This window comes from Trachymyrmex cornetzi, unplaced genomic scaffold (genome assembly GCF_001594075.2).
Source record: "Trachymyrmex cornetzi isolate Tcor2-1 unplaced genomic scaffold, Tcor1.1 scaffold16, whole genome shotgun sequence".
NCBI classification, from domain to species: domain Eukaryota; kingdom Metazoa; phylum Arthropoda; class Insecta; order Hymenoptera; family Formicidae; genus Trachymyrmex; species Trachymyrmex cornetzi.
This window is the reverse complement of record NW_017296201.1, coordinates 5,990,676-6,017,522: the sequence shown is the minus strand read 5'-3', so window position 1 is coordinate 6,017,522 and position 26,847 is coordinate 5,990,676. Positions and strand designations below refer to the sequence as shown.

Genomic DNA, 26,847 nt, shown 5'->3' with positions numbered 1-26,847 from the left:
CTGCACGCGGCAAGAACCCTGTTGGGCGCGGGGGTGGCCAACCCTTGCTCGCCCACCCCCGAGCCGCCCTTTTGGAAGATGCCGCATAAAGGTCGGTGCAGGAATCAATTTACTTTCGTTTACGCGAACCAGTGCGAGAAAACGAGGTGTTTGGTGATTCATCGGAATAGCATCATACCGGCCGCAGGTAGCCGATAATCGGCAAACATGGCTGATTTTTTTTTATATTCGCTCAGCAAATGAGAATTACTGACAAAAACTCTTTGGTCAGTGGATGGAATCATTTGCGAGAAATATAATTGATTTGTTCTGCGAGAAAACAAATTAATTACCGAACACTTTGTTTAAATGAAGATGTGGAAAACTTATGGTACTAAGTATTATAAGAGTAAGTCACATCTCAAGAATAATTTTTCATTTTTAATTGGAGAAGTAAATACAGTTAAGCGAAATAAAGTAAAGAGATTAGAAATATTTTATTGCATTCAACCGAATTACGCATGACAGAAAAATTTGACTCTTTTTATAAATTTTTGGACTGTCGTGCGTTTCCACGAGTTCTTTAATTATAGCGGTTTCTTGAGAAGCAATCTGACTGTCACTTGATGGTTAGAGTAAAACGGAATTACAGTAATTAATCCATGTAAGTTTATTAACTCACAAGTATGAGTATCTTGCAGTCCTAATTAAGTAATCAAGAATTAGTTGCGCTAACTCTCACTAATTCTAAGAGAACTTAAGATGATATATAAAGAATAAGATAATATAAAAAAAATAAGAGAATTAAGATGGATATATATAAAGAAAGATAAAAAATAACATAAGATTTTTTCAAAACTTTTCACTGAAAACGTTAAGAATTATATATTGTTTAGACATATTAAATATTCAAGATGTTAAAAATATTAAGTATTAAAGATAGTAACGTCACGTTTAACCCTCCGGAGTTGATACCAAAACCTGTAACACAATTACTGGCACCAAGTCTGTGAAATCCACATTTAATATGTCAATTTCTTATTTCAAATGTATCTAATTAAAAAAACATGATTTTTATTGAATCATACCATGAATTAGTTATATGCAAATTATCCTATCATCAAAAGTAAACTAATTTAACTTTTCATAAAAAATTGTTACAACTTAAAAAATGTAGTTTAAAAAAAGTTATCACAACTAAAAAAGCGTAGTTTTTTAATAAAAGGTTATGAAACGAAAATAACAAAATTACATTTGATCATCATGGTAAGAATATATTCTTTTGTTGATATTATTAATTATTCAATAAAAAAACAATTTTTTTTTTTAGAAAACTTTTTACTTTAATTTTTTTAGTGCCAGTGAAGTAAGCAAGAGATATGTTGATTAAAAAGTCCTAATTAATTTTAAGGAATTAAAAAAAACAATTTTCCTAACTATAAAAAATGAATACTAAGTTTATTTTAATAACAATAATTCAAATTTGTAGATGTAAAATAAAAAATATAGTTGATTGAGTCCAAAGACTCACGTCAGTTCCGGAGGGTTAAATATGACGTTAAATTTGACCCTCACGGTTTTCTTCATAAGGTTTCCAATATGAGGATAAAGTATTTTATTGATTATCGATAAAGGACGTTTTGGGGCGACAACATATCGATTAGACTATACGACCTTAATATTTGTTTTTGCGATATATAGCGTGTTATTTTCGCGTCTCGTCGTGCTATCATTCGCGGGATGATACTCGAGTAGACAGGTAGTGGCGCGAATTACTCCGTGTATCGTCGTATTAGCCTTCTCATAACCCCTAACTCAATAGTGACAAGTAAATCGTAACTTAAACGTGAATCAAAGTTTTCTTAAGGTAGATGGTTTTGATAAACTTACAGCCTTTCCGACGAACTCGTGATGAGTTATACGATAAAAGGGACGAGTAAATACGCGTACGCTTATGAGCTTAGGTGAGCTCGCGGTTACCCCCGGGGGTTAGTTGGTAACTTGACACGCCTTTGGTCGGCTTCTGTCGGGCCAGCGGCCCCTTCGCCAGTCATTCCGGCGAGGCGAAGGGTAGTGGCCCTCTTGCACCTCGAGAGATTCGTCCTCGCGACCCCAACGCGCACCACACCCGGCAACAATCGGTTAGGCTGACTCTCGAACCTCCCTTCCTTCGTACCCCCGAAAATAAGCGTGGGCTGCTTATACCGCCAATTTGTCTCGACGCAACGTAATCTTTCTCTCCGGTCGAGGAGTTACCCACACTTTATTCCAGAGCGGAGACGCGGGATCGCGTTACGCGGCCCACGCGAGATCATAATGGGACTTGTAGGAGGGTAAGTGCTTCCCCTCTCTTTCTCTTCCTATAATGCCCCCCTCCTTGCATTAGCTTCGGAGGCGGACAATGCTCGCGTGGCACGAGTGCGCCCTTCTTTCATTCGTCCAACCACCAGTCTGCTTCTTCTCGTATTTTCTCTTTCTCTTATGTATTGTATGTGTATATATATCAGGAAATGAGTGGGAGAGAGAGAGAGAGAGAGAGCGAGAGAGCGCTTCCTCGTACTTCGGTTCTCCATAAAAACCCCAGAAGCTATTTGGAATCAAACGGCCGATTCATGAGAGCGCTTTATTTCGTTCTCGTCGCTACACGAGATTTGTTAATGGTTATGGGTTCCGCGCGTTGGTTACGGGCTCTGGATCGAATCTCGCGCGTGCCAGAGCACGGAGGCTGCGGAGATTACCTGCCTCCGATGTTCCAAGGGGGTAATAAATGTCGGCGCCGCGGGATTATCCCCGCGACCAATCAATAGAGACCGCGGTTCCGCAATACGTCCGTGAGACATGCCGATAACTTTTGCCTGTAGGTATATATATAGGGGAGCTTCGAGTACGCCAGTTTGGCTCTCCGGTTTGCGTGGCTGCCGGCATATTGGGACGGAAGCTACAGTGTATTCTGTTACATTCGGTTTATTTGAAAGTAACTGCAGGCGGATTCTAGGATACTTTGGTGTATGAAAAGCTATTAATTTATCCTATTAAACCTCCAGAGCTGGCGTAAGTCTATTGGATCCTCTCATTTATTTATTCTTTATATTTTATCTGGAAATTTGAATTATTGTAATAAATTATTATGTGTACCAAAGACATGTTCATTAAAAGGCACTAATTAATTTCAAAGAATAAATCGGCACACGTATGAAAAAATACTGATGCCTGGCATTTATAGTCCGTTTTTATTTCAAGACTGTCTTAAGTAATGTCTTGAGATACTAATACGACTCTCTGATTGGTTCATGATATCTTAAGACTGCACTTAAGACTACCTTAAGCATAAGATTTGATTATGAATATCGGCTTATTAAAATAAGTATTTTTTTATACGAGTTATGTCGTTTTTGTTCTTCGAAATTAATTAGTACTTTTTAATGAACATATATTAATCTTTAGTATACACGACGATTTTTTTGGTTCTTCATTACACACATTGAGTCATTCGTATCCCGAATTAATTTTCATCACTTTAACAAATAGGTATACAAAAATTATTAAATGATTCTTACTTATACTTTAATATTGTTTGAAAGTATTTATAAGGTTATATATTTTTAAAAAATTGTATATAAACGTTATAATTAATTTTTTATGCTTCTAGTTTTCGAAAAGAAATGTACAGGACACAAATGGCCCAGTTGTATGTACTAAGAATTATGGGTCTTTTCAGACCTAGCGTCAGTAATTGTATTACAGATTTTAACGTCAGCTCCAGAGGATTAAACATTAAACTTTATAGGTTTAATCAAGCCATTAAGTCTTTCGCAACACATTCGCGACATTTCGTTTGCAATTGTCAAATAGAGAACAACTCAAATGAAGATAACTCGTTCATGAGGGCGAAGAATTGAAAAATCAATTGAATGCCGATGGCGTGAAGAAACTACGTACGAATGACAAGCTAGTTACTTCGATGATCTCAAGGTTTGCTGTTGCATTTGCTCGTTACGACAATAACTCCTTTCGACAATGAGCGTTTATCGAGTCGGGATTTCACGGTCCGTTATCCCGTTTACCGGCGCAAAACTTATTTAATCGTTGCGCAGCAGCGTCGAGATTATCGCGTTATCTCGCGTATTCCCGCGTGAAGCATCTTGTTATGTACGTGAATAGTAACGAACGCGCAGACGTACGATTACTAACCCCGCGGCCATGAGTTCGGTATTTACCTGCGAAAAGCTACGGGGAAGACACATACTTGCGAGCTGCCTTACACACTGGTGTCAATAATAACGAGCGCGGTAATGAGTATGCGTTGCCGGGGGATGGCGGGTTGCTAATACTGCGCCGTCGCCTCTTAACACCGTCCGTAATGAATTCGTCGTCTCTCGGAAAGTGGGTGCGAGCGCTCTTACCGCGATTCAACTCATTAGAGAGCGTATGCCTGACACGCCATCTTTGATGTCGTTGAAAGACGCGCACGAGATGAACTTCTCTCTCGCTCTCCGTCGTACTCGCCGAGTTTATGACGAAACGCTCGGAGGCTGTACCCCGGCTCGGCTGCACCCTTTTCCCTCCCAACCCAACCCCGGTTTTCTCTTCCTTCGGAATCTCTGCCAACGTGATAATAACGTTTAGTCGGTGACACTCGACAAACGCGTTGACTTCAGAAGAGCATCCGACCGCTCGACGTTATCCCGCTAACAGATTCCAAAACTGTCACCGGAAATGATCGCGACTAGATCTTGTAAATGTTCAGTGAGAACATTAACATAGTTCTGGAGCAAAAGACATATTAATTATATAGAAAATTGCATCCAGATGAAATGAGTTAGTTTATAATGTGGTGAATAAAAGATGTTATAAACATAAGACTCGATAATGGATAGTTTTTGAGCTACAGTGTATTAAAGATGTTTACAAGTTTGACACTTTTGATTCTTCATAACTCAAAAACTACTCGTTATCAAGCTTTACGTCTGACGTCTTTTGTTCACCACATCATAAGCTACATTATACCTATGTGAAAATTAGCTCATTTCAGTAGCACTCAATTTTCCATATAATTAGTATGGGATCCTTTCTTGAAACCTCTCTTCCGTTATTTATTAAATTATTAGTTATTTGCCGTGACATTTATCTTAATTTTCAATGTAAACAATTGGATAATTGAGTCGCGGTAAATGTTCGTTAATTCTCGATTGTGCGTATACTTGTAATACTGGGGAACCGGCTGACTCCAAATGTCTTTTTTCCTAGCAGTCTAATAACACGTTTCGTATTATCGCAACGGAAATATCTGTTTTGTAATCGCTTCTATTATATTAAGCTCGGAGAGTTGGACGATTTATGTGTGTCTAATTAATGCGGTCGGCGCGCATAATTATATTATTTAGCGTATGCGCGACGCAACGACGAGAGGTGAAAGCAATTTGGTCGCGAAAGCGATATTTTTTATGGATGTCGACGGATAAACAGCAGTTCGTTAAATGAATTCGGACCGGCACACTCTGTAACTGATTACGTTCGGCCGGTTTCGAGTCGCAACGCGGGACTAATTACCCGCAAACTATTATTACATCCCATTAAACAACTATTCCGCTGCAAACTTTCCGTCATCGTTGGAAATTGGAGTGGCGCATTAGCCGCTCCGCTGAACTGTTTTGTTTCTATTATCGGGTAACGATCAATCGTTCCTTTCCAATGGGTTTAATGTTTGTTCGTCTAGGATCTATGTATGTACACAATGACTCACGATATCAAGTGTTTCGACATTTTTGAAACTGTAATGCGTCGTCTATAATGTGCAGAGTAAGCTTGGTGTAAGAAGAAAAAGTAAGAAATTGATCAATTACATTCGATCATTATTCTCACATTCGACCGTGATTAGTCAATTTCTTACTCTTATTCTTTTATACCAAACTTACTTCGTATATTGTAGATGACGTACAACATTAACGTTTCTGCGCAATTTCTTATACACTGTAAAAAATATCGGTGTGGATTTAACGTGCGGTGTCTGTATAATTCTCACCGTGTTAACACCAACATAGTGTGGATTTCAAACTCCCGAAGTTTATATCAACACCATCATGGTGTTGATTTAACACCCATGGAATTAAATTCACATCACATTGATGTTAATATTATCATTAACACAGTGAGAATTATACAGATGCTGCTATTTTTTAGAGTGTATAAACGCTTAGAAATTCAAGATCTCCAGGAAAATAAGTCTTTCAGTTAACCAGACCTCACAAAAAATTCCATCGAGGACTCAATTACAAAGTCGACTCGCTAGCTCGCTACATTCGTCGCGTCTATTCGCGCATCTTAAATACCTTGGCTGGCGATCGTTTTCGCGCTTAAAGACCGCCTCTCGTCCGGCGCAGAGATCAGGAGGAGGGGGATGTTTGGCGAGGGTGGCAAGGGGTGGCTCGACCAAGCGAACCGAGGCAGGGAGGCCGGGGGAGGACGAGGGTGCCGCGACGTCGTGCGCCGGGGTTGCACAGGATGGGATTTAATCTGTGTCCCGTTTCACGCTCAGCCAAGTGGAACCTTTTTGCCTCACTTTGCGGCGCGACTCGCTTTTGCGCCGCACCGCCGCGTAGATTAACGCGAAATTATATATAAAGAATGTGTGCGGCCGGCGCGGCGGGTGTGTGCACGGGTCGACGGCGTCGGGCTCGGGCTCGGGCGATATTCGAGCCCTCTCGCCGACATCATCCCCCTCTGTCGGGGGTGGTCATCCCCCTCCCCCTCCCCCTGGCGTGAGGCAAAAGACGATGACAGAAAGGGTGAATCTCGCGCTCGTATACGTATATACAGCTAAGTCGTGCACACTTGTCCCCTTTGTAACGAATTAAACTTGTGAAAAACAGCACAGACTCGTGTGCCGTCCCTTCAAAGGATGAGAGGCTGTCGCGACGCGTCCTCGCTTTCACCGTCGCCTATTTTTAACACAAATTATTCTGTCGAAAGGATCAAGTGATTCAGAAGAGTGCGAGACAAAGTTTCTTCGAGTAGTATCTTCGGATAGTCTATATATATATATATACTCATATAGAGTTTTACAATCGGCCCAGTACTGGGCCAGTACTGGGTGCCATAGTTCCGGTATCGGTGCAGTACTGGCAATACTACTGACGCGGTACTGGCTAAGTGCTGGATGATAATTTCTGCTCAGTACTGACTGGCTATACTGGTCGCCATTACCGGCCCAGTACTGGTCGCCATTACCATAAGTCCGACTCTACTCGAGGGTCTAAACACAAGTTGTGTAACGTTTTGTTTAATAAATTGTCACATATGTACAAATACACATTTATTCAATTAATCATCATATAATGCCATATAATTAAAGCCAATGTTACATAAAATGTTTTTATTGTAAAATATTTTTGTTGAAGCGCAAGTTCGATTTGTTTATTATTCACATTGACATCGTCGCTGGGTCTATATATATAAAATGTCAGTTATTCGCCAGCACTGGTTGGCAGAACGTAGGCCGACAGTCGTCTGCCGTAGCACTGGCTAAGCGTCGGTTTCGCTGTAACAACTGGCAACCCTATATGGGTATATACTTGAATAGCGTTTTACCCAAAAATTAAAATATGAAAATTAAATCGGGACACACGAAATAAATTAATGATTTATTGCAAGAGGCTTTATTTTTGGTATCTCACATTATAATGAAGTGATACGGTATACATATATAACATAGAAATTATAATATCGCTCTAGAAATGTGATAGTTGCACGTACATTCGCGGATCTGTGTGCTTTTATTAAATCGAGCAAAGAATGAATATTCATAGTTCATCGTAAAAGAAATTGCGGAGAGTCGTTTTAATTGGTTTGAGGAAAATGTCTCTTATCGTTATCATCTACTTTCCATCGTGCGCGTAATCAAAGAAATTTTAAACTCATCGAGGCACAAAGTTGGCGAAAAGCGATGAGAACTGTTAACGAGTTAATGATAAAGATCAATTCCTTTTCTACAAAATTATGATTGATATATTTTGAAATTCTGGATTATGTCAAGAACGATTCAATTTATTTGAGCTTTTCTATGCGCGCGCTTCTTAAAAGCTTCGCAAAATATATTTCTCAACATATTTCAAAGCCTTTTCTTTTATTTCATCGCATAAGGAGGCCATGAAATTAAATACAGTTATAAAATCGCATTCTAAAAAAGATGACATTACTTCTCTCTTCTTGCGTTTGCGAAGCGTAGCATCCAGTGCCGCGATAAAATGGAGGGGTAAGAAGCATCCCCTCGAAAATTTCCGCGTTACCTCGCCGCGGAATTATTTGTAACAAGACTCTCGACTCCAATTTCTCGCTTCTCGTTCTTCATCACTATATTCCATTCCTTTCAGCGTGCTTAAAGCTCGCTTAAAAAGCTCTGGTTATAATGCAGGGACGACTGAAGCCGGGAAACCTTCCGCAATAAGTGTAGAATTGTAGAACAGATCTATTATTGCCAACAGATAGTTACGAATAAAAAAGATATCAGCTAGAGACGAATCTGTATAGAAAATAATAATAAATTTTTTAAAAAACTAGCAAGCTTTGTAAGGTAATTTTAAAATATGTTTTGTTATTGTTATTCACAATAATAATAATAATACAGCAAAATTAGACCAATTAGAGGAGAATAAAATTAAATGAGGATAAATCAATGAAGAGAAATAATCCTATTTTTTATTATAAAGCGCATCTTAATATTAAATATTTCAGGGTGAATTTTTGTATACATATGTATATCCAATTCTATAAATCGCGCATCGAATTTTTTATCAGTCTTGAAATCCAATCATGAACAGAACTAGACTAACAATACTATATATTGAATGACAAGCAATTTAATGATATTAATGCTAATAACACTATGATATAAGAAGATATTATAAAAGATATAATATATAATTTGATGTCAATGTAAGTATCTCTCAAAATGATTACAATCATTAATTTTTGAAAACGTGAGTACTTTTATATCGCTTTTACATATATTACAAAGTTACATAAATTACAATATAAAAAAACCTTCACATTTTACAATCGATCTAATTCAATGATCGCAGTCATTGAGAACCATTATTAGTTTCTGAAAAATTAGCATATTCTGTAAAAGGACCTTCTGTCCTCTTACATTTATATAACGTCGATTGATCGTAAGATGCGGCGATCTTCAATCTTTTCGCATCGGTGAAAATAAGATACGACAGAAATGGCGTAAGGATAGAAGGTGGCGGAACGAGAGGAAGGGACAGGCGGCGAGACAGCGAGCGAGAAAACCACTTCGTGTCGTTATACGAAGTGGATTTCGCACAGCGACAAAGGCGGAGCGAGCTATCCAAGATTACATTCCAACTATTTCTTGTCGTTTTGCGCGGCGCAAAAGCGGGAATTAATTAAATTTGTTAATTGCAAGATGCATTTAGTAACGCCGGCTCCTCCTCTCGAGTCTCTCATCATCCGCACGCCGCGCCGCGCCGCTTTCTCATTGCGTCTTTTTCTTTGCGTTGACGACGACGCACTACGAGAATTTAACAAAGTGGCGAGAGGTCCACTTTTGCTCACATTTAGTTAGGACACGTATGTGAAAAGCCGTTATGTTCATTATATATGAAATGTCTTTTGAATTGTCTTCATTAACACTGTGTATTCCCCGAGCAAGTCGAATGCATTTCCGTTTATGTACATGCATCTACATTGTAAGCAATGTCTGTCACAATTCTGCAAACTGTTTCATCATTTCTGAAACCTCCCTGCACGTAATGATCAAATTACACGATACCGTACCGTGTATCTATTCGTTATACGTGGTATTGTCCACTCGCGTCGCAATTACCGTTGTCGTCAACGTATCGTACGCAGATACAGGTATCTACGCGATATATTTCCGTTTCGACGATTCCTCCGTGCACGTTATACGTACCGTACGCAGATGTAATCGTGTAATAAGGTACACGGCAGCGAATTAATCGGCGCGCAAGGGTCAAACTGATCTTCGTTACGTGACATCCGCAGGGCGGCGAAGCGTGTGATCGCGGCGCAAACATCTCCCTTGGTGTTCAATCTGACGCTTCCGCTTCCGGATCCATGCAACGGGCGCGAGCGCTAATTAGACTAATAAGAACGCGTACTATCACGGTGGAGCGTACCATCCGGCTGTTTACCAATCAGATGTTCTGGCGAGGTGACGTATACGTATTGCGCGCGTTTTGGTTCACAGAGGAGGACTTGATGCACGGGGGTGGCGCGGGTATTGGCGGGGGTTCTATGGTCGGACAGAACTCAATATTTGGGTGCTCGGCTGCAGGACACAGCGGGGTTAACCAGCTCGGCGGCGTTTACGTCAACGGTCGACCACTGCCGGACTCCACGAGGCAGAAGATCGTCGAGCTGGCCCACAGCGGTGCTAGACCGTGCGACATATCGCGCATACTGCAAGTCAGCAATGGATGCGTCTCCAAGATCCTCGGCAGGTAAGTACCGCGCCTCGATCTCCCTTGAAATAATTCATGTGGACGAGCGCGTTTCATCAGGAAATTAAACCGTTCTGCGGCACTTGAGTACCAATGGAATTTGATTGCTCATTGCTATTGTTTACTAGCGGATTCAATCAACGGGGGGTTCAATGGCCACAAGACACAACTGCTTGTATTTTCTCGATACAATTAAAGGCCAATCGATAAATTTGCGACAGAATTCACTGGATTTTCTTCCATTTTTAGTGATTCATTTTTATAGTGATGCTAGAGATTTAAAAATAATTGGATGTATAATAACGAGCGAGTGTTACGTTATGTCTCCATTTTTCGTGTAGCAATATCTCCGTGAATATAACATGGTTTCTGCAAATTGCGAAGTATTAATAAAGCTAGTTTTTATCCAATGATTTCTTGTTTATAAAAAACAACTCGTTTTTTTTTTTTCAGTAACCATACTATGTTTAATCTTTACAGAACAAGGCTCTATTTTTAAAATTTACTACGTTTTCTTAAGTAATATTTGCATAATTTATAATTTCATTGCATTCCTTGTTTCAAAATATAATACTATTTTAGCGCCATTATAGTGGCTTTCCCGTCCTGTAAAGGTTAAAAGAGACGTATCCGTGACATACGTTAAACGAAAATAACAATTTCCTTTTTCCAGGTATTACGAGACTGGTTCAATCAAGCCGCGGGCAATCGGCGGTAGCAAGCCGCGAGTGGCGACAACGCCTGTGGTCAACAAAATTGCCGACTACAAACGAGAATGTCCCTCGATCTTCGCCTGGGAGATTCGTGATCGACTTTTGCAGGAGGGCGTTTGCAATAACGACAATATACCCAGCGTAAGTAAAAAAAAAATCTGATTGTGAGATACGCTTAATTAATTTAGGATTCAGACTGTCAGGTCATTAATATTGATAAACGTGGTAACTTGACTGAATACATTTCGCTAAATATCGCTAATGATAGATTAGAACAAAGCGAATTTAAATGAGCGGATTACGCAGATTCTAGTTCCTCTAGATTGCGTGCACGATTCTCTCGTCTCGCATAAATTTGTGACGCGCGAATAAATTTCCCGCTGTATTGGCGCCATACATTGATTGGATACGGTATAAGTTTACGCGTAATCCGCCGTCGACTTATCGTGGCGCACAGCCGGTCGGGTGTACTTACCCGTCGGATCTGGCCACTCGACCCTAATCAAAGTCTCGTCAATACGATCGGCTGGGTGGGGTAATCGGTCCATTACGCGGACCTCGGCATTGTCCACCCTCCTGGGCGCTGATCGCCCTTCTCCGAACTCGAAGAATCCTCTCCGGTTGTATACGTCCGTCCATCTACCAAACATCCTGCCCACCCAACCTTCCTTCCCGACCGCGCGAAATATCCTCGAAGTCGATCGTCCTCGTCTGGCTCCTCCGAGGATGCTCTCTCTACTGACAGATCCCCCTATCGGCTGCTCGTCAGGAATACCGAGGGGGATGGCACGCGTACAAGTCGTTATCCATTGGCTTGTGGAGCAAACTCGCTCCTGCTAGTGTGTTCCTTGGAATTGCCGAATGAAGAAGGTTGATGGGGGATGTTGGGGATTCTAGGATGATCAATCAGAACGTCTAGCACGCGCTTCTGTCGTTAAGCATGTAACGTGCCAGCTATTGGCGAGATTACATTTGGAAACATCGCTCTAGTGGGTGCTTTTCGGACACAGTGAATCATTACATCCTTGTTATTTGTCAATGTTGAAAACGTCAATGTTGAACAAAGATGAAATGATTATTGTCTCATACGCATGTCCAAAAACATGGAGCAAACTCGCTCCTGCTAGTGTGTTCCTTGGAATTGCCGAATGAAGAAGGTTGATGGGGGATGTTGGGGATTCTAGGATGATCAATCAGAACGTCTAGCACGCGCTTCTGTCGTTAAGCATGTAACGTGCCAGCTATTGGCGAGATTACATTTGGAAACATCGCTCTAGTGGGTGCTTTTCGGACACAGTGAATCATTACATCCTTGTTATTTGTCAATGTTAAACAAAGATGAAATGATTATTGTCCCACACGCATGTCCAAAAACAGGACGTCTTAAAGACATTTTTTTCTAAGTTTTAAAGAAATTTTTTAAAAGTCTTATATCTCGATTTTAGACTTTTTGTTGTCTGAGGTGTTACACTGTGTCTCTTGCTGGAAAATATATTTACAAGTATATCTCATCTCTTAATAGGTTTGTTCGCATTGCTTGAAATCCCAAAAAAATATTTGTACTTAAAACATATATTCAGACGTTGAAAAGAGAGAGAACAAACATGCTAAGTGCAAAAAGTGCAGGCAACGCGGACAGACCTAATACATTTAATATATATCACATATTTTTATTGAAATGGCAAACATAGTTCTATTAACAATAAATTTCTTAAATTTGCTTACAATATAATGAAATATAAAATTGATAGTAAATATAACTCGAAATCGGTGAATCAAAAATCAGTCTCTAGAATAATTTTGGAGAGTTTAAAGTCAGAATCGAAAGAGAAGAGACAATTTGATTGACAGATCGTTCTTTCGATCGTTTCGATCTTTTCTCGATTACTAGTGGATCGCTGGTAGTATTGGCGGTGACGTTGGCTATTGCGGCTAGTACACATCGCGTCGGGGGTTGGTGTCGGGGGTGCGCGCGGGGTTGGTCGGCGGCGAGAGCGGACGGGAGCGGGTAGAATCAGGGTGAATGGGATCAGTTAAGCGTGTTGCACAATTATTCGTGTCCGGTCGCGCGTGTAATGGCCTGCATCGACGCTGCGGCTGTTGTGCGGCGAGAGTAGAGCGGTCCGGAGCGTACAGTCGGGATCTCTCTCTCCCGGCATCCAAGCTGGATAGACGGTTTGATGACGGAGAGCCTGGTCCGGGTTAGCCGGAGCTAGCTCGTCTCGAAACGTTGCTTCCGCTATTCGCCTGTTACTATCATCGTAGCGTCGGAATGGGTCGAGATGGAAGTTACGTACGCTCGATGAGCTCCAGACTAGACCTAGTGAGTGTGATCAATGAAAATCGATGTTTCCTAATATTCGCATATACCATCGCGAGAAATTGAATTTAAACATGATTCTACTTTTTCTTGTATCTTCTAACAATTCTCATCACATTGCGGTAGATCGCTTTACGTAAAAAATTACCTGTATTTTATACGAAATTTCGGTATTAAATGAAAAGCACAATATTTACCTGAATGTACTCGAATACAATCGAACCATCCAAGTCAGGTTTCCTCGTCTTTTAACTCTAATAGCAGCGCGCTATTCTAACGGTGACGTTCTCTCAGCGTCACCCGGCCATTATTCCGTCGGTTTTGACTCAAACTACGCGAGAAGGATCGGCTTTGCTCTCATACCGTTCTTGTCGAAGCTTGTCGACCTCGTAATTAAGAAGCTCCGCTCGATATCCGACGTCCGCGCTGCATTAACGGCTGTGTATATCGGGCTGCAGCACTGAGCCTGGCGTCGATTGCAGAAGGGTGTGGAGGATGGGGTTGGCGCGCGTATGGAGTACGCTGAGGACCATTATGTGCAAGTTGAGAGCGCAATGCTTAGATCCCTGTGCTATACGCCGGCTCGTTATAACTTTGGAGTTAGCCAGTGGCTTGGTTGCTGGCGTAAGGTGAAGACGACAACGATGACGACGGCGACCGTCCCTCGGATAGGAGGGGGACGAAGAGCCGTGGAGACCGTTTTATGTAATAATAATTGGATGGCGGTGTCCTTTCATCTGGGTATGACCCCCTTCGCATCCCGCGACCGCAGGAGGACGAAAAAGAGGAAGAAGGATCTCGCGCAAGGGGCGACGGCGAGGGACGGACAATCAGTGCGCAGCTATGACGACGGAAATGATTCTCGTGCGACGACGAGTGGCTGCGGTTGTGAGATTTTACAAAGAGCCTCGCCCCGATCCGCCACGCCAGCCTCTTTTGCCTCTATCTCCCTTTTTCTTGATCGAGAGTGGACGATGGAAGTATCTTGTGTGCATAGTAGGGATCACCGCGTATCGTTAGATAAACGACGCAACATTTTCTCTAATTTATCAATTTTTTCTGTAAACTACAGGAATATTGGTAGCAAAATTAGAAGAAATGCTAATTGTTTCCACAGTCTTTGAATTATAAATGATTTGAGATTAATCAACATTGGCAACTTAAGTTTCAGATATACAGATCGTTAATTGAATTATATATTTCGAGATATATATTAATATTAAAAATTTTTTTAATACATACAACCATTAAAATGTTACATTTCCTGAAATAATTTCGAATTTAAAATAGAGACAAACATAATTTACATAATAATTTTTGAGAGACTTTGAAACAAATTTACTTATCATTTTTACAAAAATTGTTGCCGGCAATTTCAATAAAAAATACAAAAGTCGGCAGCAGCTTTTATAGCACTTTCTTGATCCTCATAGGATTGAATTAATAAATGATTCGCGAATTAATTCTAATCAAAAATCTCCGTCTTTTTGTAGGTGTCGTCCATTAACAGGGTACTCAGGAACTTGGCTTCACAGAAGGAGCAACAGGCGGCCGCGGTGCAAGCGCATCAGGGTGCCGAGAGTGTCTACGACAAGCTGAGAATGTTTAACGGGCAGGCAGCAGGTTGGCCACCAGCATGGTATTCGGCAACACCTCCCCATCATCCTCTAGCCACGGGAATTCCAACCGCGGCGACTCCTGGATCCGGTCAGACTCTTCTGCCCGGCAGTCAGCTTCACGGCCGTGACGATTCTTTGCTGAAGCGAAGCGGTAAGTTTTGATTTACTTTTGCTTAATGATCAAATGCTGATAAAATATTAGTGGACTCGGCATCTGTTGATGGCATGTTTTATTCATCATGTTAGAGACCATGCAGACCGTTACTAATTTACCAGTTGTTATCTTTTAATCCAACTTTATTTTATCTTTCAAATAGTGAAAAATTAAATTCGCGTTAAAAAAGAAAATAACTTTATGTTGTGAATAAGGATTATAAAAATCTTTCTTTCATGTAAAAAAAATAATTCATATAATGGTTTTAGTATAAAAATTCAATTTAATTAAAATTTCGTCAAATATGTATTTATCTTTGCATACTAAAATTTATATAATCTTGTTTTTGAAAAGATATCTTCGAATGATTGCGTTCTCTCTACTCGTCCTTTCGCTCGATTCACGAGAATTGTACGTTGCATTGCGAATTACATATGGACTTTCGACACCTCGCTCAATATATGTACGTGTACATACATGATCGAGTAAGGAAAGAAAGATCTATTATATAGCGCTATAAGTCTAATAGGATCACGAAAATTGTGCCCGCGGTTTGGTCTTTAGTCAAAACCACGAATGACGAATCCAGATGTGACCGTCTTCAATAGGCAGATTACATGAACCGATAAGTGACAGGTAGAAAAGTGTTTTCACTAGCAGCGTATTCTCCGTGGATTCCGAAATGCTTTCCTGCAATCTTGAGATTCATTATATATGTATTGTCTCTTGATTATATATGTCAATCTAATTCTCTTGACCTAATAAATCTTCTCTCTCTAACATCTGTATATTAGGATATCAAAATATATTTTTGCGTGCCAAATGACTTTACGATAATAACACTAACGCTGAGTCGAATATAAATGAGACAGTCAAATGTAGAAAGGATTTTTTTAAATTTTTGTTTAAATCTATATAGGAGTGTCTTAAATCGCGTCGTCACCTATGAGGTAGTAGTTTATGCCTTACTGGATACGTCAAAGTGCTGCTTATAGTGTACACTTGAATGCACAGGAATGCATCGAACGGTCGATCGCGGCCACTTTGGCCACAGCGGCCGCATTAAGCGGCCGGATTGTAGAGAGCATCGGGCTAATCTCTTCTCTTTCTTCACCGGGCGTGCGTCGTCACCTAGAAAATTAAAGCCAACGATCCGTCTGCAGCGGACCGCCGAGGATCGTTGCCGGTCTGGTCGTTACGCGCGGGGGTGTTCGCGAGGAGATTTGGGGGTGGGTTCCGCGGGAAGGAGAAGAACGGGAGTTGACGGTTAGAACGATGAGGCAGGGCAGGAAGGACCGGAGGGAAAGAAAGAGGCGTGTTTGGGGTGCCGGTATTTCTAGTCGAGGGGTTTCGCAGGGTCGAATCCAATTGGGGGTTGCGCGGGGGTTGAGATGAGCGAACGAGAAAGCGAGCAGCTGACGAGTGAACGGTATGTATACATATATATATATATATATATACATATATAAACATCTATATATATATATATACATATATATATATCGTAATACATACATATGTACATAGCTATGTACGCAAGCGTAAGGGCGTACGTATATATGTATACATCTCTCCGCCGTACGGAGGGACAGACACGGACAGACACGGAGGGATGTAGGGAAGGTACCGGGAGGAATGGAAAGAGACGAGGGTGTGGTGCGCGGAGGCGGAAAGTAATCGCGGCCCACGGGGCTTGACGAGGGGCTACCCTTGCGCGCGTACGAACCGACGCCGACGCACCAACACGAGACGCGACCCCGAAGACCGGTCGCGCACGCTTGAACGCGCGGCGGTGTCTAGGAATCTCGAGAACGGTGGATCGTGTTACGGGATCGACCGATTGATTTGACGCGAACCGGCAAGCTCTCTCTCTCTTTCTCTTATAATTAGATCGATGCTTCTTACAATACGAGAAAAATGCCGGAGATTTTGAATCTTTATCGTTTAAATGATGGAAAAATGATTAAGACTTAACACAGTTTAGGAAACAGAAGGAGACAGTCGTTTTTTGGTACGATTATGATTATACTTGAAATGTGACATGAAATTAATCGTATTGTGTAATCGTAAATGAGAGGAAAACTTGTCTTTAAGATGGCTGAAACAATACATTCCGAAGGAAAGATAATTAATTCTTGTTCCAGACACCGGGTCTCTATTGTCGCATCAGCAGGAGACAACTTCGGACGGTAATTCGGAGCACAACTCCTCTGGCGACGAGGACTCGCAAGTGCGGCTGAGGCTGAAGAGGAAATTGCAGCGCAACCGAACTTCCTTCTCTAACGAGCAGATAGACAGCCTCGAGAAAGGTTAGTAGAAAATCCGAAAAATTATCAATCTTAACAGTCACTTATATTGTACATAATAGTATATACGACTTTAGAAATCACGTGCTTTTCCTCGACTATGAACTCTCGTTTCAATTAATTTTCCCTTCTTTAAAAATTTAATTGGACGTGTAATGCCTCGCAATTCGCAATGTTGGCAATTATATAATTTTTCTTCTTGGTCCTTGAGCTTCAAATTAAAACTTTTCACATATTTGTTCGTGATAAACTGAAAAGCAATCGGTATATCGACATATCGAGAATCGGTATTCTTCTCCATTCGGGTCTTCGGAATCCGCTCGGTTGAGAGAAAATACGCAATGGCCGGCTTCGCGTATATCGCGATAATTAATGCCGACGATGCGGCTAAATAACGAGCACTTGTTGCAAACTGGTTTCGTTTCAGAATTCGAGCGGACACATTACCCGGACGTGTTTGCACGGGAGCGTCTCGCCGAGAAGATCGGATTACCTGAGGCACGTATCCAGGTGAGTGTGAATGTGCGAATGCGGCGTGTGTGCGCTTCCTCTACCGACATTCGCTCCACCCACCTGTCCTCCTCTCTCCAACCCTCTCGCCCTCGTCTCGCCAACGTTTTCCCCGGGCGCGTCTTTCTCTCTTCTTATTCTTCTTATTCCGCCCGTTCCTCCCGGGAGGGTCGAACGGCGTAAGTGTGCGACGACGCCCTTTCATTAAACGCTTTTAACGTGCGGCCACGTGCTCGTACGTGGGGAACATTAAACACCTCCGACGGCGAGAGCCGTTGATGCCGCTCGCGAGCTCTCACTTCCAATGGGATTTTGTCACCTCTTTCGTCCGACCGCACCGCTTCGCCGCCATTTACGTATTCTTATGCGTATCCTACGCGCACGGGGCGCACAATTTTCCTCGCCAGTTTGCGATGCGTGAGCAGGTGCACGATTTATTTGTTTATCAGAACATATATTTTTCTGATAATAATGCATTGATGTGTTGGAAATTTTATTTTGCAAATTATTAAATGAGAATATGGAACACAGTTACACAAATCCAAATGTTTTACTGAATTGGACATTGCAAAACGATAATTGAATTTTATCCAATGTCTTGAAGGACTTGGAAAATTCTACAAATTTGAAGAATCTTTGATTGCGTCGACAAAGTCAAGAATCAAGGAAAACGAGAGACAGAATTTCGACGGAATAAGAATCATTTAAATTATAAGAAAACTCGCAAAACCTTGCATTTAAAGTGGGTAATGCCACTGCAATTCTTGTTCGTTTCCTCATAAAGTTTCCGCAAAACTCTCTGTTCGCCAACGCTTTTCTGCAAAACGAGTTTATATTCTTCATGTGATGTAGCAAAGGCTGCAACTGGTAGAAGAATTATGATAATCAAAGTGAAGGAAACATAAATATTAACCTTCGCGATAATTAAAAAAGTTATACATTCAAAGAGGGTTTCAAAGATTTTTTTAAAAATCCGGACATTTTAATTGTTACAATATACCTATTTTATTTTAATGCTCTTTATATAGGTATTTCAAATGCTTATGTTGTCTAATTGTAACTCTTATCCAGAATCAACGGATTAAATCAAAAGTTCTATTTTAATTCATTGCATTATATATTACTACATTTTGTTACATAACTAGACACAGTTGAATTATAATTGTAGTCATAATTCTATTTTCTTCCCATTTCTACAGTAATCTGTTCTAAATAGTTCTTAGCAACATGAAAATATTATTTTCAATGCGATTAAGTTTCTGTTACATGTGTAACCATATCCATAATACATGTTGACGTTGTTTAGCAATTCTCCCATTTCGATAACACCTTTAGTTTTTAATCATACAAGGGCTGCAAAATGCCGTGATGTATAATTATAATTAATACCAACGTCAAACCGTTAATACATACGTAGCCTTATCGAACATTGTTTGGCCGCGTTTACCTTCCACCTCCTGCCGCCTCTCACCTGCACTAGCGCGATATGAAGAGACGAAAGGGTCGACGAAGTGGCCGGCGGGGTTTGGTGTGGTGGTAGTAGCCGGGCGCGCTGAGCGTTATGTGGACGTACAAACAGTGCAAGACCATGTTGACGCATGTTTTCAAGCCTCGTTGGCTGGTATTGATCTTGCTAAGTGCAGGAAACCGGGAGTTCCGGCGTGGGAGGGAAAAGGAGAAGTTTGACGAGGAAGAGAGAGAGAGAGAGAGAGAGAGAGAGAGAGAGAGAGAGAGAGGGCAAGAGAGAAAGGAAGACTGAGCGAGACCGAGCGAAAGCGAAAGAGGGTGAAGAGAAAAAGATAGTAGAGGTTGCTGGAGAGGATGAAAGAGGGAATCGCGGAGATCGCCGAGTTGGACCGATTGCCGGACGATCGTTGAATGGCAAAGTATGTGAAAGACGAAGAATGAAGTGCCGGGAACTCTAATGGAACATAGAACACATTAGGCGGCACACCACAGCGTGGCAAGGCACACGACGCGTATATACGCGTATAGGCGGCATGGCGCGGCATGTAAACGCGGGACCCGTCCGAACCGCGAGGGATCGTGCAAAAGGCCTAAGAGGGTTCTCGGACGCAACCATGGCAACCATGGTCGTGTCCCCAGGGAGGTCGCCCTCCGATTGGCCCATCCCTCGCTTTTCCACCTATATACCTCGGCCATGGCCACGAGATTCGCCACGCCGTACTACCGTCACGTCGTTGGCCGATTATCATCCGCGGCATTCCCTAAGTCGACTCGTGTGAGCGCGATGGCCGATACGCTACGCGAGGGATTAAAGGGATTTTTGCTCCAGGGCATCTCAAATAAAACAGACGCAAATAATAAATCGTAAAGCTGAATATATAGATATGTACGAGATCTGTCGAGATCAGTATTAACATCGTCACGCAATTTTTAGATAAAGAATCCATTTTCTTCTCGTTTACTATCTTTTTTGGGGGGGAGTAAAAATGAGTCTTCGCAGCGTGACAGTATTTTGTACGCTTCATTAATCTCTGAAAGTACTGTGAGGCGTGTAAACGAGCGAATTTCTTGCGCTTCCAGTTGGCACATCGTGAATGAAGGTCGAAAGTTTCAAGGTCGGAAACCAGTGTCGGAAACCGGTCTCCACCGCATTTCAGCCGTTGACGATGCTGAGAGGAGACTTGTGTTCTTTGAGTAGGTAACACTAAGGACCGAACGTGTTTGTAACACGGACTTTCGGCGTGGATCGATTCGGACGAGTTTTCGGAACGAGGGAGGACGAGTTTACGAGGGACGATAGTATTGGGCGGAAGGAGCCCGCTGCGGGCGAATGGCAGATATTTGACGGTGGGGTGGTCGAACACGATTTGCTGCGCCAATGGGAGGACAGGAGGATAGAATTTATTTTTTGATTCAATCGAGGACCCCCGTGCTCGTAGCGTGGCGTTATACGTGAGATTGCGGAAGGCTTGTATTTCTACGTTGATGGCATTTCTTTCCGCTGCGAAAAACATCCCTCTTTTTTTCCTGTATTGCACACGCGATAATTCGTTACGTCAAAATCGACAGAAATGGAAATTGCCGTTATTGCTTTGTCTTCTATTTTCATCTGCGCGCACTAGCATGCAAAAATATGCGGATTACTTTCTCAAAAACATGCACTGTAATTACACGATTATATTTACTGTATTAAATATAACTTATTAAATTTCAGTCTTTTCTCTCCTCATTAATGATGATCATTATTCCGTGAATAAGAATCCATCAATTGACATTTACATCAACGCAATGATTGGAATTGTATAGGACAAATTTATATCCATAATAATCAATAATAGGTAAAGTATAATCGTATAGAGAATGGCATTAAAATATTTCATCATACATGAAAAGCGCAAAATTCATGTAAATGTTATTAAATGAAAATCGATCGAAATGTTTAATCAAATAAACGAAGAAGTCCATATTTGGTCAAAGCGGGTTTTGATGCCTAATAATATTTTGTGTAAATTTCATATAATTTATCTAATGATTTCATATAATCCGTAAAATAATAAAATTCGTGTAATTGTGTGTCTTTGTAAAATTGACACTACTAAACAGTATTGCGACATATACACATAAAAAAGAGATGTGAAAGCCAAATGCACGGTTCATGGATTGCTCTAAGTGCCGGCGAGGGAAAACCGATATATCGAAGGGGACGAATCCTCTTATCGCCGAAAGGAATCACAAAAATCAGGAAATCCGTGCAGGCGTAGGATAGGGAAAGATAAACTCTTTATTTTTATTATACGAACCTCCATCGTGTTATTTGGGATATCGCCTCGACATAGTGAAAAGACATTAAAGTCATTCTTAATTCTTTAATACTTTCGCTACAGTGTCACATTTTTATATAATTCTGACGTATTCCATATCTCCTTCTAATTATAGCCCTGCAAAGAAACAAGGAGTCGATTGAATAAAAGTATAAAGGTTAAAGTTAATCGACGTTTTAAAATCTAATAACATCGCAGATAGAAATAATCAAAGACCTTCGACCCGTCCCGATAATATTAATGCAAGATTGGCGCGATTGGCGTGACGGGGTATATTACCTACAATATTACGTTCTTTCTCGGATATCGAGCTGCAATTTGTAGTACAATCAGAAGCTTGAAAAGAGACGCGTAAAATAAAAGCACGACAGCGAAGGGGGGCGGCAGGTAAAAACATGTAAAGAGAGGATGCGCAAGAGACCAAAGCGAGAGAAGGGTGCCATGCATGGGAAAGGGCCAAGCGAGCAAGAGTAACTCAATTTCCCGTGTGACAACTGCTCAATCGCAATTAACAAATTGGAGAAGCGCCTCGTGCAAACTCGCGCGTCTGTTCGCACGAGATGCGAAAAGAGTAGAGTAGTCTGGGCGCTAGATTTCGTGGTACCTGGGAGAGTAGACAAGAGACTCGGTTGGATAGAGGCGGAAAAAAAGAGGGATGGGAAAAGAGAGGGAGAGAGAGAGAGAGAGAGAGAGAGAGAGGACGAGACAACAGGGTGGTTCGGGGAGGGTGAAGGCGGTCTCTCCGGAGAGGAAGCAGAAGAGAGTGTCGTGGAACGAGTACGAATGCGGACGAGTGCGGATGATGCGAAATACCGTGCCGGCGGCGCCGAGTGTGCGGCTGCACACTTATCGTGACAAAGGCACCGTCATTGTGTCGGTTGCAGGTGTGGTTCAGTAATCGCAGGGCGAAGTGGCGTCGAGAGGAGAAATTACGGAACCAGAGGAGGGCCGCCGTCGATCAGGTGGTCGCCGGTGGCAGCGGCGGGGGTAGCGGCACCGCGCCTCCCGCGGCCACCCCTGCTACGCCACGGTTGCCCTTAAACGCTGGATTCAACGCCATGTACTCATCGATACCGCAACCGATTGCCACTATGCCCGACACGTACAGGTGAGAGAATTTTTTTGCGTTAAAGCAACACCATTTTTCTCAAATGCAAAATTTATATGCAAGAGTAAATCTCGATCGTTCGATAATAGCGATATTCATTGTTGTAAAAATTAAAATGACTCTGCTGAAATTTTTGTTAAATCCTTTTATCACAAAGCCCAAAATTTTAATGCTAAATATTTGTGTAAACTCTCCTGAAACTCCATTTGCAAATGTAATTACACGTTACTGTAATTAGAGTCCGCCATTCATGCATGCCAATGCATATCGTGACTTGTTGAGTAGTTGGTTGTTTTTCGATATGGATGCTTTTCTCACTCGTAGCTCGATGTCAAGCAGCCTGGGCGGGTCAATGGGTGGAAGCTGTCTTCAGCAACGCGCTGAGGGCTACCCAGCGTACGTGTTTCACGAGCCTCTCCATTCGCTCACGCAGTCTTACTCTCACGCGCACAGCGCGGCCGCGGCCGCGCACTCGCAACCGCATCGCGGCATCCCGTCTCACGGTGGCACCCCCGCGACGCCAGGGGGACAACCCGCCGGACCAGGTGGAGCACCTTACCAGCCGACAACCTCGACCGCAACCGGTGAGTTCTCGCCACGACTAATTTGTCGTGTTCTCTGTGCCTCGTGCTTTCAAGGTCACTCAAGAATAATTTAGGTAGAGCCAGGAATAATTTGTGTTTGCCGGAAGCAACTAATGATGTACCTTACAGGAGAGGTACATACAACATATTTACATTCAAAATATTTACAAATAACAAAACGGTATTTTTTATCAAATTAAAAAAATTCTTTTTTTAATTACTTCTACGATTTTTCTCCGATTAAGCGTATTTCATATTTCAATTGGTTTTTATTACTCGTTATTTTTTAGTTATTTTAAGAGTAGAAATTTCATATTATGATTAAAGATGTATTATTTTTGAACAAAATGAAAAATAAAAATATTATAGATTTTTTTATATTTGAAAGTCACACAAGAAGTTTGACAGGCGATTAAGAACCTGAATGCAAAATTATTTCAATAATAAATACACAGTTTTTAAAAAATAATTAAAATAAAATGAGAAAATTTTTACTTCAAAATTTGAAAATTATATTATTAAATATAAATATTGATCTTATTGATCTGTTTTACGTGTATACATCAATCGTCGTCTTTATACGCAAAGTATAAATTTTCAGTTTCAGTTTTTTTTTACAAAGATTATACACCTCTCTCTCTGATATATCCTTAGCGCCTAGCAAAAATATCAAAATATTATGTATACACGTATCTCAATATCAATAGCTATAAAATTTTTTCTTAACTCTCACATTGCTTAGATTATCTTCAAAAATTGTATGCATTCATAGATACAACATACATGTACAAGAATGTAATGATAGAACGAACGAATTCTCGTCAAAAACCAGTAGGGGTTTTCGTTTCCAATTTTCGCTCGGCGCGAGCGACCGCCGTTTCTTCCTCGTGCTCTAGCCGGCTCAAAGCGCGAAATAAAGCGTCGAGAATTACCTGGGAACCTCTTCACACGCAATCTACATAGTCCTGCTAACAGAACAAGAGAGAGAGAGAGGGAGAGATATAAAGAGCGAGCGGGCAACGACGCGGTCGCGGCTCCACGCTCGCCCACGGAATTGTAAAAGGATTTTAAAACAAATCTCGCATGGCGCCGCTGGGCTGAATCGAAGAATGGGATGTTCGGCGGTTTTCCAACCCCGCCGATGTAGCTGGTGAATTTTCCATTTTCTCGACTCAACTTCTCTCTCCCTTCTCTCTCTTTTTTTACATGCCGGTTGGCTCCTCTCCGCTCGGCTCTTTCTTTTCTCTCCTGACTCTCTTGCTCTATTATCCCTTTTCTCCGTCTATCTTCACTATCTCACCCTCTCGTCTTCCGTTTAGCGAAAGCCACCACGGAGGGTCGCGCCTCTTCTCGCAGTCAGCGTCGCCTCGCCTTCTCTCTCTCTCTCTCTCTCTCTCTCTCTCTCTCTCTCTCTCTCTTCTCTCATCCCCTTCGCCTCTATACCCTTCCAGCCTGAGGGGTGCGCTCGCTCCTTCGTGTCTATCCATCTATCCGTCCCTCTCGTCGCCCTCCGCCGGGGCTCCCTTTTGCCTCTTTCTCCGCGTCGTCTCTCTTTCTCTCTCGCTTCCTCTCCCTCCTGAGGATATACAGGGGTGAACAGAGGATGTGGATGGGTTGGGTCTCGCCTCGGCTGGGCGAGCGCTCAATAACGTGCGAACCCAAAGGGGAGGAAATACGGGGGTGCGCGGCGTACCTACAGGAACGGAACGGAGCGGAGCACAAGCCGGAATGGTGGAATACTGCGGAACACGCGCGCACTGTGTGTCCCACCCCGCTATCCCTCTCGCTGTCCCGAACACTCTTCTCGCGGCCGTCTTTCTTCCTTTCTGCTCTTTCATCCCTCCCCCGGCTCCCCTCCCTCGTTTTCCCGCCATTTCTTCTACCCTCCCCGCGTGGTTCTGCTCCTTACGTGCGGAACGAGCCGCGGGTTATCCATCATAATCGCTTTACGTGCACGAGCGCCGTAAGGACTTTCACCGCGCTCGTTAGCGCCGCGCCTGTCCTGCCGTGCCGTGCCGGCTCAAACGGCGCCGTTTTCATAGTTAAGCAGCCGCCCCCGGAGTTGGCGGGATTCAACCGCGGAAACGAGCGTAACCGCGTGAGTTTGCCTCGCAGTCGGCGCGGGCGGACGCGACGTGGTGAACGAGAGAGTTACGGATATTCGATTAATCCCTCGACATTGAGATGACAGTATTCGTCGGATGTTATCAAGTTAAAGATGAAACTCTCGAGAGATTGCTAAGATGCGATTGAATGTCGGAATCTAAAAAGTCGCGTGGCCAAGAAATTATTTTGCGGCATCGATCATCTTTGAATTAAACCCTACATTGAGAGAAATCCTTAGTACGTATAACCATTTGTTTTGCCGATATGTGACTAATAAAAACTTTCTGACTTTTTATTTAAAAATTATTCTATTGTTCTATTATATTCAAATTTTTTTCAATTGGTTAACTGAACCAAATTTTGATTAGAACAATACAATTTTTAAATAAAAAAGTGAAAAGGTTTTTGTTAGTCATATCAACGAAATAAATAGTTGTATACGTACTAAATGTCTTTCAGCGCGTTTGATATTGTCGTTGAATTATAGAAACGCAAATGAATAGGATTCTATTTTTTCGCACCTTTATACCATGATTAATTTCCGATACTTTGAATATGTTAATTTTTAACTGAATAAAAGTTCCACGGTTAACGTAAATATGGCTCACGTCCTCGTTGCAACGTTTGCCAAATTACCCGTCTTGCATTTATGCCATAATTATAGCTCATGCGAGGAACGAAGTTACGACGCGAGGCCCATAGAGCGTAAATGTTTTCGCGGGAAGTTTATATTGGATTAGACGCAGCTCGTTAAGGTGTTTAATTCAAATTGCAGAAGTGTGCGAAGCCGCCGCGCGCTATCATAACCGAATCCTATTTATGTAACCGTCGCCGCGGGCGACACTCGCGAATGCGTTTCATGTCGTTTTCCGTAAATACGTACTCGGTTGTTTTTAGCGAATTAGTCCTACTGTGTTTCACGCGATTAATGACGCGTTCCGCTCGCAACGATCGTCGCGATCGTCGCAAGTTGCTGAAACTGTATTTTCTTAATCAAGGAGATACATGCAGTGTTGCAAAATAGTGAAATAAATTAAATCATTAAATAATAATGAGACGAGATGAATCATTTAATTTATTTAAAGCGACACGGACAATTACATTTTATCCTAGGATAATCCATCAATTTGGAGACTATCGAACGATATCCTACGGGAGAGAATGATTTTGCTCAAG

The 26,847-nt window shown here is 41.9% G+C and overlaps 1 protein-coding gene across 1 annotated transcript in view; it reads left to right on the top strand.

Moving 5' to 3' along the window:
* Positions 1-33: 33 nt before the first annotated feature.
* The window catches only part of toy (paired box 6 protein twin of eyeless), a 28,023-nt gene continuing 1,209 nt past the window's right edge, over positions 34-26,847 (top strand). The window contains exons 1-8 of the mRNA XM_018503723.1: positions 34-91; positions 10,211-10,463; positions 11,137-11,317; positions 14,990-15,266; positions 17,414-17,578; positions 18,003-18,085; positions 22,758-22,981; positions 23,306-23,565. Of these exons, the coding sequence (XP_018359225.1) occupies positions 79-91; positions 10,211-10,463; positions 11,137-11,317; positions 14,990-15,266; positions 17,414-17,578; positions 18,003-18,085; positions 22,758-22,981; positions 23,306-23,565 (1,456 nt within the window). The 5' untranslated portion in view covers positions 34-78. The remainder of the gene's footprint in view (positions 92-10,210; positions 10,464-11,136; positions 11,318-14,989; positions 15,267-17,413; positions 17,579-18,002; positions 18,086-22,757; positions 22,982-23,305; positions 23,566-26,847) is intronic.